At 34.3% G+C, this 19783-nt stretch overlaps 5 protein-coding genes, 1 non-coding gene and 1 pseudogene across 8 annotated transcripts; 2 read left to right on the forward strand and 5 right to left on the reverse strand.

Annotated features, from left to right (window-relative positions):
- On the forward strand, positions 1–3147 carry Y39A1A.16 (F-box domain-containing protein). The gene is made up of 6 exons (NM_066952.2): positions 1–251; positions 299–375; positions 446–703; positions 945–1269; positions 1583–1854; positions 2798–3147. The coding sequence occupies exons 1-6, from the start codon at positions 204–206 to the stop codon at positions 2940–2942; spliced, it is 1125 nt and encodes a 374-aa protein (NP_499353.1). The 5' UTR covers positions 1–203; the 3' UTR covers positions 2943–3147.
- A 2313-nt stretch (positions 3148–5460) lies between these two features.
- Y39A1A.25 lies at positions 5461–5955 on the reverse strand (annotated as a pseudogene). Its single transcript has one exon. A coding segment is annotated over exon 1 (495 nt).
- Positions 5956–7856: 1901 nt separating this feature from the next.
- Positions 7857–9887, reverse strand: Y39A1A.31 (uncharacterized protein; the record flags this gene model as incomplete). Its single annotated transcript, NM_001379910.1, has 2 exons — positions 7857–8241; positions 9799–9887. 2 exons carry the CDS (start codon positions 9885–9887, stop codon positions 7857–7859), a joined length of 474 nt encoding a protein of 157 aa, NP_001366817.1.
- A 513-nt stretch (positions 9888–10400) lies between these two features.
- Positions 10401–11849, reverse strand: Y39A1A.17 (Leucine rich repeat protein; the record flags this gene model as incomplete). Its single annotated transcript, NM_001379911.1, has 4 exons — positions 10401–10536; positions 10589–10854; positions 11278–11390; positions 11741–11849. 4 exons carry the CDS (start codon positions 11847–11849, stop codon positions 10401–10403), a joined length of 624 nt encoding a protein of 207 aa, NP_001366658.1.
- A 734-nt stretch (positions 11850–12583) lies between these two features.
- Positions 12584–15215, reverse strand: Y39A1A.18 (BHLH domain-containing protein). The gene is made up of 5 exons (NM_001379912.1): positions 15149–15215; positions 14296–14395; positions 13512–13656; positions 13343–13468; positions 12584–13133 (listed from the first exon to the last, which is right to left on the reverse strand). The coding sequence occupies exons 3-5, from the start codon at positions 13620–13622 to the stop codon at positions 12951–12953; spliced, it is 420 nt and encodes a 139-aa protein (NP_001366655.1). The 5' UTR covers positions 13623–13656; positions 14296–14395; positions 15149–15215; the 3' UTR covers positions 12584–12950.
- On the reverse strand, positions 13872–13892 carry 21ur-11564. The gene has a single exon (NR_052707.1).
- A 195-nt stretch (positions 15216–15410) lies between the features above and the next one.
- Positions 15411–19591, forward strand: fmo-3 (Flavin-containing monooxygenase). Of its 2 annotated transcripts, NM_066955.7 has the most exons (7): positions 15411–15488; positions 16039–16133; positions 16760–17003; positions 17258–17572; positions 17928–18053; positions 18255–18636; positions 19210–19591. In NM_066955.7, the coding sequence occupies exons 1-7, from the start codon at positions 15424–15426 to the stop codon at positions 19519–19521; spliced, it is 1539 nt and encodes a 512-aa protein (NP_499356.1). In that variant the 5' UTR covers positions 15411–15423; the 3' UTR covers positions 19522–19591. The 2 variants fall into 2 exon arrangements, with proteins under 2 accessions (NP_499356.1, NP_001380215.1); NM_001392204.1 differs by lacking the exon at positions 16039–16133 and having other exon boundaries at positions 15450–15488; positions 19210–19586.
- Positions 19592–19783: the final 192 nt, after the last annotated feature.

Below are 19783 nucleotides of genomic sequence, written 5' to 3' on the forward strand. Positions count from 1 at the left end.
AGGATATGACAGGATTTAATGACGTGGTTGTGAGACAAGTTGTGACATATTGTATATCGATCAATATATGTATATATATATATATCGATTTTTGTATAAACTGCGCGTTTCTCGCCAGTTGCCCGGAATTATAATCCATCAGATTTGCTGTTAAATATAATTTTGCCTTTTTATTATTGTTATAACAACATTAAATATCTACGATGCGAATATTCAAATTACCATTCACTTTTTTCCGAGTAAAGTTCAAAGTAAGTAATCATAATAATCGAAAATTCAGCTGTCTTTTAATTTGTAGAAGAACTCATTCAAGATACTCAATTTACCGCTTGTTGCATTAACAAATGTCATTAATCAATTGGATATTCAATCAGTGTGAGTCTTATAATAGGAGAAAGGATAATACTTTGATTCTATTTTACAAATGCCCAAAACATTCTTTTAGATCAAAACTTTCGAAGACTTCGAAGAAGATGCGCATAAACATAAAGAACGCCAGAAGAAAAGTGCACAAATTAATTATTGATAATCATTTCGAGTATCATATTGATAAATTCCATCAACCTTTATTCTACCAGAGAATTATTCTTTTAGAAACAAAGAGTGACGTCGTGTCTGCCTATTCTTATGTCGCAAATCAAGAGAATATGAATGACTATATTTTGACAATGTACAGTGTCGATTTCTGGATTGATTGGTTTCAGTATGTTTATATTAATCATAAGAATTTGAATGATTATTATCGAAAAAATACGATCGCAAATGTTTTACAAAATTTAGTTTTGATCTACCTGGTGAATTGGACTCCTCCCCCAATTTTTTTACCGCTGTTTTCTTGTTTAGAAAGCTTGTTTGGAGAAAGGAGAGGAGTTCAGTTCAGCAGGTAGACCAAAAACAAATCTTGTGAAACAATTGCGATCGTATTTTTTTCGATAATATTTTAGTTCGATAAACAATTGGAACAAGAAACAACGCGATCAGTCAATATTCGAGTATAGAAGTTCAAAACAACTTTTGAAATTCTTAAATTGTTTTGATGGAATATTTACAATCGACCACTTGGATTTGATAATCGACAAAGATGTACTTTTTGGTGATTATCAATCAATTTTAAATCATCCAATATTTCGAAAGTGTCACTACATAGAGATTGGCGGGAGAGATTCCAATATCTCGACCGAAGAAATGCAATTTCTATTGAACAAGATCAATGTCAACTATGGAATGCTAGTTCGATGTGAATTATTGGGAAGTATGAATAATGAAGCTGTGAGTTCGGTTATTTGATAACAAGGGTGCATTGCAAATATTAAAATCCGAAAGTTTCCGATTGCCGCACACCCACGTTTGAAATCGTGATCAGGGATGTGTAAAATTGAGGATTTTCGGCTGGCGGCTTGCGCCGCCAGCCGAAACTTTGCTAGGTGTCGGCTGTCGGCGCCAGCCGACAGCCGCACATCTCTGATCGTGATATAGATTGCGTTGTGCTGCGGTAATGAAATGATAACAGTTCAGATGGCAATATATCTATTTTATTTCACATTCTGCACTTTACGTAGAATTTGAACCATTCATATTGCAGATGTTAAAAATTCCTCGCTTGGATATATTCACCGCAGAATATATAACCCTGAAAGACTTGGTGAACATGGATTGTGAAGTCATTAAATTATGGAGACATCTATTCACATCACAGCATATCAATCAATTTATTCATCATTGGATGGCAGGAGCGGTGCCGAAATTAAGAAAACTTCGTTTGAATTATTTCTGTGAGCCTAGTTGGGTCGATGAGATTTTGCTTGGCGTTAAACATTCGAAATGGGACAGAAGACGCCGACCGCAATTTTTTTGGTTTGTTTACTGGCCATCAAATGTGGATTGGAGTCAGTTGAGATTGTGACTTGTGAATATTAGGTCCTTCAATAAGTTTTGTCGTTTTTTCTCAGTTTCGATTTTTCTTAGATATATTTTGTGGTTATATATAGAAGACTGTTAGTAATGATAAGCCCAACAATATCAGCCATATCGGACTACTTCCAGATATTTCAAATCTCAGAACTGTGATGGCGAAAAAAAATGTTTTCACGATGATCTTTGAAAAGTTTCACAAATTTAGGCTAGTTCGCTTAAATGACATATATTTTCCAACGCTAAAAATATTACAAAATTTTTAACTACGAAAATTTGTAAAATTAAAAGGTGATTGTTTTGTTTGTTGACAAAGTTTTGTCAAACGACTGGTTTCGGAGTTACAGGCAAAAAGCTGGAAAAATAATGTTTATTGAATCTTGGACTTGTCTTGTATTTACTGACTGTAACTCAGCAGCGGGTGAAGATAGAAAAAGTGGTAAACTGATAAAATGTAGTAATAAATGTGCTTATTAATATTGTAATTGATTACTTTTTTGTATCTCCTGGAAGTTAGCGTCCTTCAAAGTTTAAAAAGTCATTTTTGCAAGCATTTTTGGCCACTTTGATAAACTGTCTAATACATCTAGGCATATAAACTTTTTCATTTTGCCAAAAATAAAAAAAATCGAAAAAAAAATTTTATTCGTCATCACAGTTCTGAGATTTAAAATATCTGAAGTAGACCGATATGGCTGATATTGTTGGGCTTATCATTACTAACAGTCTTCTATATACCCACAAAAAATATTTAAGAAAAAACGACAAAACTTATTGAAGGACCTAATAGCAATGATTCTTAAAGAGTTATAACTAAACGAGCAATGTTTAAACTTACCCAAATTAAACCAAAATTGCAAGCTTCCCGAGAGAATATTATTTTCAGTGATGGATTGGAACGGGTTGATTGTGCAGATGGAGATGATATTGAACGAGATGATGGATTACATGCTACTGTAATTTTTATGCACGACGCTATTAACTTTCTTGTATGGCATGACAAATTTTCTTTGAATAATAACATAAAATAAAACTTTCAAATCCTTGAAAATTACTTAGAATTTTTTTTTCGTAAACTTTATTTAGTGATACAAACAAAACAAATCACCAACTTAATTTGAATCCCTTTCAAATTCTTTTAAAAAGTCGAAAAGTTTCTGTTCATTTTTGGAATTAGGAAATTCAAATTTTCACTGAATTCTTTTTAAACATGTTTGCAAAAATTCGAAATAAAAATTTCGGGAAAATTTATATGTCTGAAAAGTTTGAAGAACATCTGAAATTTTCTGTAAATATGTAATTCTGATAAGTCCGAAAATCAAATTGCTGGGAATTTAACACATTTGTGGAAAAGTCAGAAGCCATTTGTTCAATAAATTTTTCGACAAGTTTCAGAAATGTTTTGAACTCTTAGTTCGAAAATCTTCAGGAAGTGTTTTTCACAGAACTGTTGAAGATCTTTGGAACATTTTGAAAATTTATAAAAACACTGAAAAGCTTTTGACAACCCCAAAAACTTGTAGATAGTTTGAGACTCTCTGCTTAGTTGATATTATAACTTTATGGTTCCTTGTCAAGAAAAAGAAAATATAACATAAATTCGTTGAACAAAACTTAATATTTTTTGTCAAAATTTAGGCACTTTCGGAATAGAACTGGAGAGAAACGCGTACATGTTACATAGGTCACTGTGTAGACTAGAACAATGAAATTTGAACTGAAATATCTGTATTTTACTGGCTTTGATGAATTTAGTGTTTTGTTTCGCCAAATTCTCTGATTTTTGTGAGCTTTTCTAAAATTTTCAAACTATCCACAAGTCTTTGGAGTTGTCAAAAGCTTTTCAGCGTTTTTATAAATTTTCAAAATATTCCAAAGATCTTCAACAGTTTTTGAGAAAACCATTTCTGAAGATTATCGAACTAAGAGTTCAAAACATTTCTGAAACTTGCCGAAAAGTTAATTGAGATAATACGTGGATCTGAAACGAGAACCTCAGCGATCTGCCAAGAACCGTCGAGGAGATCAAGAACTTCATGGCGGGAAATTCAAATTTTTTGTGAAAAATACTTTGGCGGGAAATTCAAATTTTTAGTGAAAAATATTTTGGCGGAAAATTCAAATTTTTAGTGAAAAATATTTTGGCGGGAAATTCAAATTTTTTTGTGAAAAAATTATAGCGGGAAATTCAAATTTTTTGTGAAAAATATTTTGGCGGAAAATTCAAATTTTTAGTGAAAAATATTTTGGCGGGAAATTCAAATTTTTTGTGAAAAATATTTTGGCGGAAAATTCAAATTTTTAGTGAAAAATATTTTGGCGGGAAATTCAAATTTTTAGTGAAAAATATTTTGGCGGGAAATTCAAATTTTTAGTGAAAAATATTTTGGCGGGAAATTTAAATTTTCTAAAAAAAATATTTTGGCGGAAAATTCAAATTTTTAGTGAAAAATATTTTGGCGGAAAATTCAAATTTTTAGTGAAAAATATTTTGGCGGGAAATTCAAATTTTTTGTGAAAAATATTTTGGCGGGAAATTCAAATTTTTTGTGAAAAAATTATAGCGGGAAATTCAAATTTTTTGTGAAAAATATTTTGGCGGGAAATTCAAATTTTTAGTGAAAAATATTTTGGCGGGAAATTCAAATTTTTAGTGAAAAATATTTTGGCGGGAAATTCAAATTTTTAGTGAAAAATATTTTGGCGGGAAATTCAAATTTTTAGTGAAAAATATTTTGGCGGGAAATTCAAATTTTTAGTGAAAAATATTTTGGCGGGAAATTCAAATTTTTAGTGAAAAATATTTTGGCGGGAAATTCAAATTTTTTGTGAAAAATATTTTGGCGGGAAATTCAAATTTTTTGTGAAAAAATTATAGCGGGAAATTCAAATTTTTTGTGAAAAATATTTTGGCGGGAAATTCAAATTTTTAGTGAAAAATATTTTGGCGGGAAATTCAAATTTTTAGTGAAAAATATTTTGGCGGGAAATTCAAATTTTTAGTGAAAAATATTTTGGCGGGAAATTCAAATTTTTAGTGAAAAATATTTTGGCGGGAAATTCAAATTTTTAGTGAAAAATATTTTGGCGGGAAATTCAAATTTTTAGTGAAAAATATTTTGGCGGGAAATTTAAATTTTCTTGAAATAATATTTTGGCGGGAAATTTAAATTTTCTAAAAAAAATATTTTGGCGGGAAATTCAAACTTTCTGAAAATTCTAAAATTCTGGAAATCTAGAATCTTCTGGAAATTTCGAAAAAATTCTGGAACGTTCCAGAACTTTCTAGAAAAATCGGGAAAAGTCTTCAATGTTCCAAAACTTTCTAAAAAAAATCGGGAAAATTCTGGAATGTTCTAAATCGTTATAGAAAATTCAAGAATTGTCTGAAATGTTCCAGAACTTTCTAAAAAGTTCGACAAGACTCTGGAATGATCTTCTGGAAAAGTCTAGAAGTTCGTAGAGCGTTCTAAAGTTTTCTGAAATTTCTAGAATCTTTTTAAAAGATCAAAAGTTGTATAAATGCCATGAACTTAAAAATGTGAAAAACACCGACCGTTTCCAGGTAGTGATCGAAGTGCCGCAATATCCGGACGATTCGCCACCGCTCGATTGTTGGTCTTCGCATTCGCTACCTCTTTTCCAAGAGATTTCTCAATTTCACCACCAATCGCCTGAATCCATTCATCACGTTCTTCAAGTGATCCAGCACAGAATTCCCATCTCCAACATTAAACAATTATTGATAACTTCAAAACACTCGTCCTCCTCATCATTATGCTTCGAATTCGTTCCGATCTTCCTCGACTCTCGCTTCTTCTTCCCAGCTACGGTTTGAGGCATGGCAGGCGGTGAGAAGTGTTGTCTCTGATTCTCCTTAATCGCATCATCCGATCCACCACCAGAAGTTCCATCGCCAGAGTTGGCTCCAACGTCACTCCGCCGTGGTTCGTAGCTCTTGAGCGTCGGTGTGCCACCACCTCCACCGCCATTCAACAGATCCACAGAACTTGCGACACGATGGGAATGAAGTGGATGTATCTTCCATTCTCTGTATTTTTTCTTCCATTCTCTGTAAAAAATTGGGAAATTAGAAGAGAAATGTATCCTTGTCCTTAAAAATATTAAAAGCTAAAATTTAGTTTTATTTTTAGAATTTTAGAAAAAAAAATCAATTTTTTGAACTTTTGCCAACTTGCAGTAAAAAATCGCAAAAGTTTCATTTTTTGGAAATTTTTTTGTAAAGGTTTTAATAATTTATTTTGGAAAGACTAATTGTTTTGATTTTTGATTTTTAAATTTATTTTTGTGATTTTTGTCTAACACTTAAAACAATTTTTTTTTTGGCCTTTTCTCAAAAATTTTTACATGAAAAGTTTTAGTGTTTTTAGCTTAAGTTTCTCTGGAGTTTTTACCATAATTAATTTTTTTTGTAATTTCCTTTTTTTTGTCTTTTTTTTACTTTTAGACCATCTTGTCCGCCTCGTTTTTGAGAAAAACAACAATTTCCTCAAAAAATCAAATTTAAAAAAATGATTTCAATTTCAGCAGTGAGCTGGCTGAAAATTCTTTCAAATTTTACCATTACAAAACAACAACAAAATTCGACAAAATTGAGTTTAGGCCTAAAAATAGGAGATTTATTCCAGTTAAAATGGCCTAGCTAGAAATTTCTTCAAATTGTTTCCCTTAAGCTGTATAAGTTTATCAAGTCGACTGGTACTTAAATGTTGCGTTCCCCCCAAAATGTTTTAATTTTCTAAAATTTCATTTTCCACTTTTCAAATTAAAACCGCGAACAAAAGTACGGAACAAAGTATTCATTTCTACAAATAAAGCCCTTCATATATACAAATCGTTTAAAAAGTTCACGTTTTTTTGGTAATTGAAATTTAACGAAACCCTATAAGTACCAAATTTTCAGCTAGGCCACTCTATCTGGAACAAACCTCTTATTTTTAAGCCTCTTCTCCACTTGGATGTCAATGTCCCGTAAAAATTACACAGACGGGACAGCGGGACGTCCCGTTTCTGTGAAAACACTCAAAAAACGGGACAATCGGAGCGGTTTAAAAAAAAGAGTGCACAGTTGGCGTAAATTTTAGTGTATTTGAGGCGAATTTAAAGAAAACTGCATGTGAGTCATTAATCCGCATAAATTTAAGTCTTGATACAAAACTCGAAAACATAACTTTAAAATTTGAAACAAACTCATATGGGAACTTGTCCCGTTCCCGTGAATTTAAAAAACGGGACAACGGGGGCCAACAATCCCCAGGGGCAACGGATACGGGGGCAACGGATCACGGGGGCAACGGATTTAATTATCCCCGGGGGCAACGAAAAGGGGGGCAACAGATTTAACGCTGCTCAAAGGCAACACAACGTGGGCAACGGAAATGGGGGCAACAGAGGAATAATCCCTGTGGGCAAAAAAAAGGGGGCAACGGATTATTGAGCTCTTGGTAAGCTAAAGTTTGAACATTTTGAAAAGTCAGTCTAAAAGTTTCTCCAATCACTGTTTACACTGAAAACAACAACTAACATGTTTCAGTATATATTTTAGTTTTGAACTCAATTTTCATAAGTTGTCGTATGTATATACATTATTTTAACGAACAATTTGACAAATTCTGATTCTCTTTGAAGTGTATCTTATTTGTGTTTGCTCCCATTTGTGGAGTTGTGATCTAGGTAATTTCTTACAAATTAAAAACCGCATAATTTAATTCAAATTTGATTTAAAATTTTAATTTAAGAAATTATTTTATTCAAAACAATCAAAAATCGGAGGTTGGGTAATCGCTTAAAAAATTGTTAAATAGAGGGGAGGGGGAGTCGAATATTTTCATGAAAATTTTTGACAAGGGGGCATAAAAACTCAGATGAAAGACACTAATAGAAGGGGGCAGAATAGTTGAGCTGTTTTGAAAATGAAACTTAAATTAGTTGAATAAATTAATAACTTCTTTCTTCAGCAACATTACATCCATTGAATCACATTGAACAGACCGAATGTGGTGTAAAATCTCAGATTCTTGAATATCCCGTCTAAACTCTTCGCTTTCTGGGTAAACATTTTTGATAGTGAGAAGTGCCCAAAAAATTTGTCCGCTTCCTTTTGATGTTTTCAGCACGTGCTTCGTTTTGCCGAGATGGAGAGTATTGGCAGTAATTGAGTGATTCAAGAGAAATTCGAGAATCACGTTATTCGAAGATTTCCATAGTTTTTCATGTAGTGGATTTACAGTTTCAAGACAGTTGAGAAGATGTACAAGAATTGATAATACTACATTGCCTCGATTATCATTCCATCGATTAAGCATATTTCTGAAAATATAGTTGATTTTTTTATAATAAAAAAAAGATTAGCGGAGATCTCGTTTCCAGGTAGTACCATAAACAAGGGAAGGTTCTAAAAGGTTGGTTACTGACGATCAATCTGAAAACGTTTTTCAAATTTTTTCACCTATCACATGTGGGTGTATTGCAGTGCTGTGCGGCTCTCGGCGAGAGCCGAAAAAAATTTTGACTCGGCTCTCGGCGCGAGCCGAGAGTCGACTTTTTTCAAGAGCCGCACAGCACTGGTGTATTGCCTTAAAGAAGGAGTATCGTCAATGGGGAAATTGTTTTAAAATGTAGTATTTGTACTCAAACTTCCAATTATTGCAAAAGAAAAACGGAAAAAATCCGTTAACATTGACCATTTAGCCGCTGAAATCGACGAAAGTGGCTGAAAGTGGCTGAATTTGAATTTCGCGCGCAAATGAATCCTAGGCCACCACGCGATTTCTAGGCCATATTCGTAAACAAAATATTGATCTAAATGTAGTTTTTTCGAACTTTAATTCGCTTTTTTTTTCTCAAAAAGTTAAAGAAAACTGGGAAAAAGGAATTGTATTAAGTATTTTTCAAAATACAATATCAAAACAAATTAAAATTCGAATGATCGTCGTGGCCTAGGATTTCTCTAGTTAAATTTTAAAGATTTCTTCGACTTAAAATGCTGAATGTTAACGGATTTTTTCCGTTTTTCTTTTGCAATAATTGGAAGTTTGAATACAAACACTACATTTTAAAACAATTTCCCCATTAACGATACTCCTTCTTTAAACAGAAGTACTCGGTCGTATTATTCGGTCGGCAAATAATTTTTTGACGGTCAATTCAATTTTTTTAAATTTTAAATGGGTGACTCATAGTAGTTCAGCTATTTCAGCTATTTCAACCAGCTTCTTGGTATCACCACATGTTTAGCTCTCTATTTGCAAGTACACTACAGAAAAGAAAGCATGTCTTATGCGATGTGAACACCCATATTCTAACATTAGCCAAGAAAAGGAGATATGGAAGTATAAGACTTTAAAGGTGGAGTACCGAACTTTGAGGCCTTCCTTTTTTAGACCCAAAATGGTCCAAAACTACCAAATTTCGTAATGAGACTTCTGAAAATTTTCCAAAAAAAAGTTATAGCACATCGAGGTTTTGGAAAAAATGGCCTATTTGTAGTTAAAATCTCAAATTTTGGCAACCTCTCGGTGTCGAAGCGGTTGGAACTTAATTTTTTAAAATTGTCATTCTTCAATGCATGCTTTGGCATTTTATTTCATGTTATTTCGTGGATTGAAATGTTTTTTCGGTCGATGCGGACACAAAATTGTATAATTTTTTTTCAGAACGTCTTTTTATGAAATTTGGTAGTTTTGGACTATTTTGGGTCTAAAAAGCAAAGTCTCAAGTTTCGGTACTCCACCTTTAGTATGAATATCATGAAACAATCTACAAGCGCTACGTTTTTGTTTGAAGTTCAGCAGTTCAGTATAAGCACTCACAACTTGTACGCAACATATGCGAAGGTCAAACTCCAATTTTTCTAACTAAACTCACTCAATAGCAGAGAAGTTGGCTTCAGTGAAAAAGTCACGTAGAGAATCGAATTTCTCCAACTCGGCTAAAGCTCCTAAGGAATGTAGCATTGCGATCTGAGCCTGCTCGTCGTCAAACTTATCAATGTATTCAATTATCGTGCCAACAAGTCCAACTTCAAGCGTTTTGGAACTATCTTCATTTTTTTTTTTTTTTTTAGTCCTTTATAGCTTTGTTATAGTTCTGCTCTGGTTTTTCGTATAAAAACAATAATATCCTTTTCATGCATCGTTTCGCGAGCATCTTGTTTTTGCAGTCCAAGTAATAAAGCAATGCATTTAATGAAAATTCCAAGGTTTCAGTGCGGATAAGCTTGATTGATGATGTAACAGGGCCGCCCATCACGTCTGTAATTTATTGATTACGTGGGTACGTCAATGGTTTTGCTACAGGCTTATGCTAAGGATTACGCTCAGGCTCGGGCTTAGTCTTAGGCTCAGGCTCAGGTTCAGTCTTAGGGTTAGGCTTAAGGTTAGATTTAGGCTCAGGCTTAGGTTTAGGCTTAAACTTAGGCCTAACGCCTGTAGAAGTGGAGTCCCGAATGTGGATTTTGCCTTAAAAAGTCAAAAACTGAAATTCTGAAATACTTCAAATATGAAATAAACAAAATCTGTCATGCTGCAATCCAAAAGCTGCAATTCCGGAAGCACCATGTCACATTCTATGTAAAGTTTGATAATATTGCGTTTTTTAAGGTATCTAAAAACAGATTGATACATTTTTCAAAAACCACAGATTGCCCAAATCAAACCTATTGCAGGACACATCCAAAATTTTCAATTTAGTTAAACCAAAAAGATCAATGATATCGAAATGATTATGGAACTCCATATTTTGCATTTTCAAAATTTGCAAGTTTTGTAAGCGATTTAGTCCTGATATAGTTGATAATCCAGTCTCCCTAATGTCCAAGAACTCGAGATTTGGGAAGTTCTTGCACAATCTGAAGAAGTCTTTGGCGTCGAGTTGACTGTTACTCATATCAAAGCTTCGTAGTGAAGGAAGCATATTATTAAGCTGAAAATCAATTAGTGTACATTACTTATCTGTAATATTGAAAAACAGCGGCGCAAAAGAAGTTTCTATTGCACCATGTGGAGGTGGCATTGGGTCGACCCTGTTTGAAAGTGTCTGCAGGTCGCGCGGAGCTTCACATTGGGTCGAAAGTTCTTTCAGGAATCGTATTAGAAACTATATTTACCAACGGTTCATCTGTATGAGCGAATCGAGGACCGACCAGAAGGCCGACCCGCTCAAGAAGGTCTCCGGTCGACCCCGTTGGCACCTCCATGTATATGTGGTGCAAACACTAACTTTTTGATTACAATCAATAATGCAGAATTAAGTCAAGGAAGTTGGCAGGTTCCAAGCAGGCGTCATGCCCTGAATCCGCGCGTACCTTCCATGGAAGCCCTAGCTTTAAGAATGCCATTTATAAACCTTGTTAATCCAGTCACGGCGCAATATAAGTTGTCCGTTAAGTCCAAGATGAAGAAGTTTTTGCTGGGAGCGGTTGTTTAACCCTTTTCTCAAAACACTGATGATATCGATTTCTGAAAATTCATATAGCATATTAAAGGTGGAGTTTCGAAAAATGGGGATGTAGTTTCAAAATACTCGGTTCGGGGGCGCGGTCGCGAATATAACATTTTGTGAGAAAGCTAATGGAGTAGCAATTTGCCAAGTATGTAGAAGCCGTACTACGCCAAACTTTAACCATTAAAACACGACTGCGGCCTATTTTACAAAGTTAGGCTTACTTTTAGAAGTGACGGGTTCCTAAGACTAAAATTGCAACCTAACAACAAGTTTCAATTAATTCATTATTTCAAATAGAAACAAACATAAAGTTTAATTTTGGTGTACGGCTACTACATAAGTAAATAAAAAACAATATCCTCACCATTCTTTTCGGTATACTGATTAGTATTCTCCTCGCAACCAACCACGAACGAACGAAGCTCTTGTTTTCTGAGAACTTTGATTGTTTCCATGTGTAGCATATAATCCATCAGATAACATGTTTCAAGTGAAATCTGAGTCTAGGATGTTTAGCTATGGACCATTTGGCGTCAAGTGCCAAAAGTTTGGAATATATTTGGTTACTACATTCGATGTCAAGATCATATTCCGGTATGTTGTCGTAACGACCTGTGAAATAATATGATTAGTACGTGGTTTTCAAATACAATCAATTGATTAACTTGAAATTGAAATGCATAACTTCTGAATAAGTTCTTTGCAAATTATTGCAGTCGCCTAGTCTAACAGGACCAGAAACAAAACACTCGACAAATTTTTTCGATCTTTCAAAAATTTCAGTTCGACATTTTTGGAGTTCAAAATCCTATGTGAAGTGAACTGAAACGATCGGTATAATGTTCATAGAAGCAATATAAAAGTTAGAAAAAAATCGCAGTACAAAAAAGATAAAACACACCTTCTTGAATATAATCGGCAATATTTTCCACAGAAATACTTGCAAGGGAGCTCATCAATGTTTCGAATTTCAGAATATTGCAGGATTTAATGACGTGGTTGTAAGACAAGATGAGACATATCGTATATCGATCATAACTGGGAAGACGCTACCTAGTTTTTGATCGATGTTTCCCACAAAGATGATGCCCCATGATGATGATGTATCAAGATTTTTGTTTTATTAAGACCCATTAACAACAATTTTAAACAATGCACGCATACGGTCGTTCCTTTGAATATCGACTCCTCTTTATGATCGAATCACTGTCCCATTTGCCACTTCTAGTTTAAAAAACATGCTTTTTCGAATGCCATTAAATCTGAAACTCTACGAGAATTTCTTATTTTCGATATTTAGTACGTATGTTGCTTCGTGAATTTTCTTAATTAGTGCAAAAATATTACCCATTTTATAGAGGTTTTTATTCAAATACAATTTTCAGTGGGTAACTTCGTACTGAAAATCAAAAATTAAAAAAAAAATCTCGTAGAGTTTCAGATTTAGTGGCAATGGGAAAATCATGTTTTAAAAAGTAGATTCGTGAATTTCCTTAATTAGAGCTACAATATTACATATTTGATAGAGGTTTTTATCTAAATACAATTTTTAATGAGCAACTAATTGGTAATATTTATTGAACACAAGTGCGCGGGGTAGCCTCCAAATCCGAATCATCAGAGAATGGGGTTGATGGCTGATCGTAAAGAGTTGAGACAGATTGAAATGGTGAAGTATTCGAGTATGACAGATCAGAAAAATCGTCTTCCGTACCAAACTTCAACGACGTGTTTTCAATGCTGTACAACTCGGAAACCTGAAAAATTGCATGTTCAAGGCAGTTGTCGGCTGCTGGAATTATGTATTCGCATATTTTTGAAACTACCGTAACTAATGTTCAGGCGCGGTTTCAGGCCGACCTGTCGCCTTTTTCTGCATTTTGATGAGATATTTTTTTAAATTTCAATAAATTTTATGAAAATCTATGTGTTTTAGCAGAAGGCGAGGCATTGAATAAAACCTCACCGGTGTCAATTTTTCAACTCTCGGAACAGTCAAATCGTTGAACTCGCTTCCGTGCTCGAGACGGGACATCGGATCTGTTTTAGCCTTGGAAGATGAAGACTCTGGAGATGCGATTGGAAACATTTCCTGAAATTGTCAATTAGTGCGCACTTGAATAGCCTCAGCTTACCAGGTTGTCGGCAATTAACTTGAGAATTTCACGTGATTTGGCACGGCTTTCCGGAGTCCTTTTATTGGGGTAAGTGGTCTCAAGATGCTTTCGTTTTTCTTCAAAAGTCATTTCTTTTGCCGGAACTTTGATCTCTTTCTCTTTTCTGGAAGAAATTTCTTAATTGTTTCTAGTTTTCCAGAGAACTGTGCTAGTTGGGTTACGCACGTGGTGTCAGGCTGTCTCATCGCTCCACTGCACACGAAATGCGGGAAAATATTTTTTGAAAATTAACGTGACGTCACAGAGTATATTTTTTTTCAATTTAAGAGTCGATTTTCGTGAAATATTCATAATTTTTCAAATAGCTTTCTCATGTTAATTTATAAAATTAATATTCCACTGGAATTCTAAAAATTTAGCAAGTTAAGTGGAGAAATTGAAGCAAAATACAATAGAAACTAATAATGTTATCTAACACAAAACTTTATGTGGAAAATTATAAAAAATTTCACGAAAATCGACGCCTTAGTTGAAAAACAAATTTTCGAAATGCGCTATGACGTCACAAATTTTCAAAATAACATTTTCCCGCCATTTCGTGTGCAGCGGAGCGATGGGACATCCTGACACTACGTTTTTACGGTAGTTTCAGAAGTTTTCGAAACAGTAGTCATTACATATGAAGTGTGTTTTTCAATGGTACACTGAATTTTCCAGAAATTTCAAATGCATTTCCAAAAATTTCCAAAATCATGACAAGGCGGGACAACCGTAACCGCCATACTTTCAAACAAAAACTCACGGCTTTTCAGCCACTGCTCCGGAGACTCCAAAAATCTCGCCAAACGTTTTTGAGAGTTTTTGCTTCTGTATTTCCTGCACTTCTTCAGATGATTTTCCCACTAAAATTTTATTAATATTCCGAAATGTTAAAGTTTCTTACCGGAAAGTTTGCGAAGCTCATCAATAGTATTCTGAGCCGACTTTATTATTCTCGTTGGAAATTTGAAAAAAAATAAATTTTTGAAACTTTTTTGAAAGGTTCTAATATATAATTTTTTCAGTTTGATGCCGATTTTAAAGTTCACGTGTATTTATAGGATTTTTTTGAAGGAAAGAAAGAAAATAATTAGATTATAAAAAAAAATATTGGATAGTGAAATATTTTATTTCTTGTTTTTTTAAATTAAAATTTGTATAGTTTCAGTGGATTTTAATGAAAAAAGTCTTAATTTTCCATATAGTTTAATTTTCGGATCTCAAAAATTTTAGAAATTCCAAAAGCATCCAAATAAGTTAGAGACTTGCCAAAGAAACTGGTAAGGTTCAAAGTTTTTAGGTCTGAGGCCTGCCTGATGCCTGTTCACTGCTAGGTTTCTCACCTATCTCATGCCTACCTGACTACATACATAGTTACCTCGTGCCTGCCTAGTAGGTGTCATACATTCCTTCGTTGTGATTGTCTAACTGAATTCCAACCTCAAGTCTATTTTCCTAGGTGTCTACCTCACGCTTGTCAACGCATTTTAATTATGCCTACCTACATGCATCGCAAAATTTAGAAAACCAAAAAGTTTGAGTTTCCCGTCAAAACTTGGTGAAAGTTCATATCTAAAATCTCGCAACATTTTTTGTTGGAAATAAATTAGCAGTACCTTTACAAACATTTTTATGTGAAGTATGACGTCAGAGACGACAAAGTACTTTACAGGGTGTCAATGATTTTTCACATATTATTATGTATTCTCAACCTATATAAATACAATGATTGGACAAAAAAATCAGTGTGGCCCAATCACTGGAACGTTCTGGCGTCTCTCAATTTTCTGTACTATCTCGCATTCACACCGTTGTAGCCGTCCAAATCTATAAAAGAGAATCTTGATGATCAAATTGGTCAGCCTGATTTTTTTTCTCGAGAGAAAGGCCAATGCCAGAAACAAAGAAGCAACTTCTTGTTGTGGGTGCTGGGGCGTCAGGGCTTCCGTCGATAAGGTATGTATTTGAAAATTTCTAGGTCATGCTAGAAAGAAATTTTCTCTTTTCTAGGCCAGTTTTAGGTCGTGGCTTCAAAAGTTAGACCACCAAATCAATTTCTAGAACATGCGTCAAAAAGTTAGACCATCGTTGAATTTTTTAGGTCACGAATTCAAAATTTAGGTTATTACAAAAATTTCTTGGTCACGTTTTTGTAAGTTGAGCGATCACATGTATTTCTAGGCCACCTTTCACAAGTTTAGGCCATGATAGTAATTCCTAGGCCAGGCTAAAAAACTTAGGTCAACACAGGAATTTATAGGGCACTTTTTTGAAAAGTTAGGTTTTCATAAAGATTTCTAGGCCACGTCAAAAATATAGCCTAACTTTGTTGGCCAAATTGAACTTTCGACCTTTTTCGAATTTGCCAAATCATTTTTCTTATCAACTGTATCTCGACGACCTTGTTGTTTTTTTTTCTCAATACGGCAAATTTCTTGCAGGCAGCCGTAGAGACCAGAAAACAAAAAAAAACGAATTCTCCAATAATTGTTTTCTATATTTTCAGACATGCCCTGCTGTACCCGAATGTCGAGGTGACTTGCTTTGAAAAAACTAATGAAGTCGGAGGATTATGGAATTATAAGCCATATAAGACCGAGTGTGAGCCAGTTTTCAAAAAAATGAAACTTTGACGAAAACCTAAACACTGCGGGAAAACTCTTCCATATTGGAATTTCTAGGCCACCAATATATGTTTCGGATATGGTCTAGAAAGTAGGGTAGTCTAGAGTTTTAGTTGGTGTCCTAGAGAATTTTAAAATGACCTGAAACGTTTTCGGTCTGCTAGAAAATGTTTGGGATGGCCTAAAATTTTTAGAAAGTTCTCAAAACCACCTAGAAACGTTTGGAGGTCTCTAGGATTTTAAATGGCAGCCTAGAAAATAAAAAAAAAGACCTAAGCATGTTTGCAGTTCCCTAAAATTTCAATTGTTGGCTCAGAATATTTTTTGGTGGCCTAGAAATTTTAAGCGTGGCCTAAATATTTATTGGAGGTCTTTAAATTTTTAGTGTCGTAAATTTAATTTTAATAATTAATTAGTTATGACCTACTAATTTTTAAAATTTCCTGGGAACGTTCGCGGTATTTATTGAAACCTATGTTTTTTTTTTCAAAATTAGACCATTCCAAAAATTTACGGAAAAAACCTGAAACTAAAGATTTGCTATGTGACCGAACTTTTTGCAAAATATAACATTTTTTGAAATTGTTCATAGATTCTTTGCAGTGTCAACGGTCATGAAGTCTACCGTAATCAATACGTCAAAGGAAATGACGTCATTCTCGGATTTTCCACCTGAAGACACTATGGCTAATTTCATGCATAACACGGAAATGTGCAGATATTTGAATAATTATGCAAAACATCATGAACTTTTGAAATATATTAAATTTAATAACTCGGTTATTTCAATTGATAGAAATGATGATTATGACGTCACTGGGAAGTGGAAGGTCCGATATTCGGATGAGTGAGTTTTTTTTAAATCTTTTTTCTTATAAATTCTTTGAAAAATTTGAAATTTTGCAAAACTTATGAACTTTTCCATAACTGCTTAAATATTGAAATTATGGTTTTTTTTTAAAGAAAATTAATTTTTAAAATTAATTTTCCAAGTTCGGCAAATTTCCAATTTGGCGGTTTGCTGAATTGCCGAAAAAAAAGGGTTTACCGCCCACCCCTGTAATGAACCATATGTCACAAGCTAACAATTCCAAATTACAGAACTGGCGCTGAAAAAACTCGAATTTTCGACGGAGTAATGCTATGCTCAGGACATCACGCAATCCCTCATATCCCAAAACCATGGCCTGGACAGGAAAAATTCAAGGGTCGTATTACACATTCTCATGATTATAAGGATCATAAAGGGTATGAAGATAAGACAGTTGTTGTCGTTGGAATCGGGAATTCGGGTGGTGACTTGGCAGTTGAGTTGAGCAGAATTTCGAAGCAAGTCTATCTGGTTACACGACGTGGAAGTTGGATTTTTAATCGACTTTTTGATCGTGGAGAACCGCTGGATATGTGCTTGAATTCGTAAGTTATGATATTTCAGACTAGGGTGTCCCTTTTTCGATTTTTCCGAAAATCGTTGGAAGCTGGGGTGGGCGGCAATTGCCGTTCGGCAAGTTTTTTTGTCGACAAGTTCGGAAATCGGCAATTTGCCGGTTTGCCGATTTGCCGGAATTTTTAATTCCGGCAATTTGCCAATTTGCCGGAAATTTCAAATTTTAAAAAGTACTTTTAGGAATTATGAATTCGATGAAGTCTTGAATTTTTTTGTTAACTTGCCGAACATTTATCGATTTTCGATTTTTGACGGTACCCTTAATTTCAGTTATCCTATAATGTGACTGGACATGGCTAAAGTATTCACGTGTTCTTTTTTCAGAAAATTCCAAATGTGGCTCTCCGAAACTATACCATTTCCACTTGTCAATTGGAATTTCGAGCGTCTTTTGAATATGAGATTCGATCATGCAAAGTATGGGCTCAAGCCCAATCATCCTGCAATGGGGTAAGTTTTTACACAAACACGGTGACGCGTAATTGCACGTAAATAGTGGAAATACGCTGAATTTAAAATTATTTTTCGAACATTTAATTAAAGTTTGAAAACAATTTGGCGGGAATTCAAGTTTTTTCCAAGCAATATAAATGCAAAATTCAAATTCAATTTTCGAAGTTATGAAAATTTTTTAATTTTTACAATTTTCAGTGCACATATCACAGTAAACGACGAATTACCAAATAGAATTGCATCTGGAACAGTTCGAGTAAAACCAGGAATCAAATCATTTACAGAGACTTCTATCCATTTTGAGGATGGAACTTTTGTAGAAAATGTGGACGAAGTGATTCTAGCAACTGGATTTTCATTTCATTTCAATTTAATCGAAAATGGAAATTTGGTAAAAGTGGATGAGAATAAGACGGATGCATTTAAATATATGTTTCCAATGGCTACAGCTGATAAGAATACTTTAGCAGTGATTGGTTTGGTTCAAGTAATTGGATCAATTATGCCAATTAGTGAAATGCAGGCGAGAGTCTATTTGGAATCTTTTGCTGCTGGAAGAGAATTGCCGAGTAAAGAGGAGGTACGTGGCCGAGTTTTCCACTTTTCCAGGGCATGCCGAAATTTACAGATTGGATTTGTCTATTATTTACCATTAAAATTTTTACTCATCAAAATGACTTGAAACGTGAATCCATTGCAACTATATGGAATCAATTCTCAAAATAGGTGGCCGAGATATATTTTTCTAGGCCACCTAACACCTAGATTTAAAGTGGGTGGCCGAGCTTTCCGTGATACACGGCCGTGAGAAAGGAACCCTGTTAGAATTTTTTTTCGAGGGACAAGTTCCCACTCTATTTCAGATCATTTCAGAATAAGTAAATTTGAAAAAGGCAGAAAGTGAAATCATGTGAAAAATTCGGCCGCCAACTTTTTTTTTGTGCTCACAATTTTTTAAACTTACAATTAGTTGTGAGCTGAAAAATTAATTTTTTTAACATTTAATAAAAAAAACTCGAAACAATTAGTAAAAATGTACATTGAAGAATTTTTTATTTTCGAAAAATTATTCAATTTCTTGATAAACCCAAAAAAATGGTTCAAAATTTTTCAAAATCGCTACGAGACCCATCCCAAATGAAAAATCATTCAGATGTTCCACAACGTAATTGCCAAGCGTCAACAAATGGCGAATCGGTACGTGGAAAGCCGTCGGCACACGATTCAAGTCGATTTCCTACCGTACCTCCATGAACTCGGTGCTCTAATTGGTTGTAATCCAGATATGAAGGCTCTTTGGATGAAGAATCCATTGCTTGCTTGGAGAGTTTATTTTGGTCCTTGTGTTCCATATGTGTTCCGTTTAAACGGACCAAACACGTGGCAAGGCGCCGAACAGGCAATTTGGGATGTTGATTATCGATCGGAGTGTGCGACGAATAGTAAAGCTGTCAGAAAGGAGTAATCGAAGAAAGAATTGTAAAAATTGTAACAAAAATTGTTTGAATTTTCTTGAAATAAATGTATTTTTGACTAAAGTAATTTTTTCGCCTATTGAAATTCATTGATTTTTTTTTTGGAAATTCATAAAAATTGCGCGTTTTCTGTAGTGGTACTGTAGGGGTGCTGTGGGGCTACTGTAGGATTACTGTAGTTTGGGACAATTCGTGTGTTAAGGTTTTAAAGGTCCCGCGGGAGTTGGTGGAGGATAATGTCAAGGTACTGTA

This window comes from Caenorhabditis elegans, chromosome III, assembly GCF_000002985.6.
Source record: "Caenorhabditis elegans chromosome III".
Taxonomy (NCBI): Eukaryota; Metazoa; Nematoda; class Chromadorea; order Rhabditida; family Rhabditidae; genus Caenorhabditis; species Caenorhabditis elegans.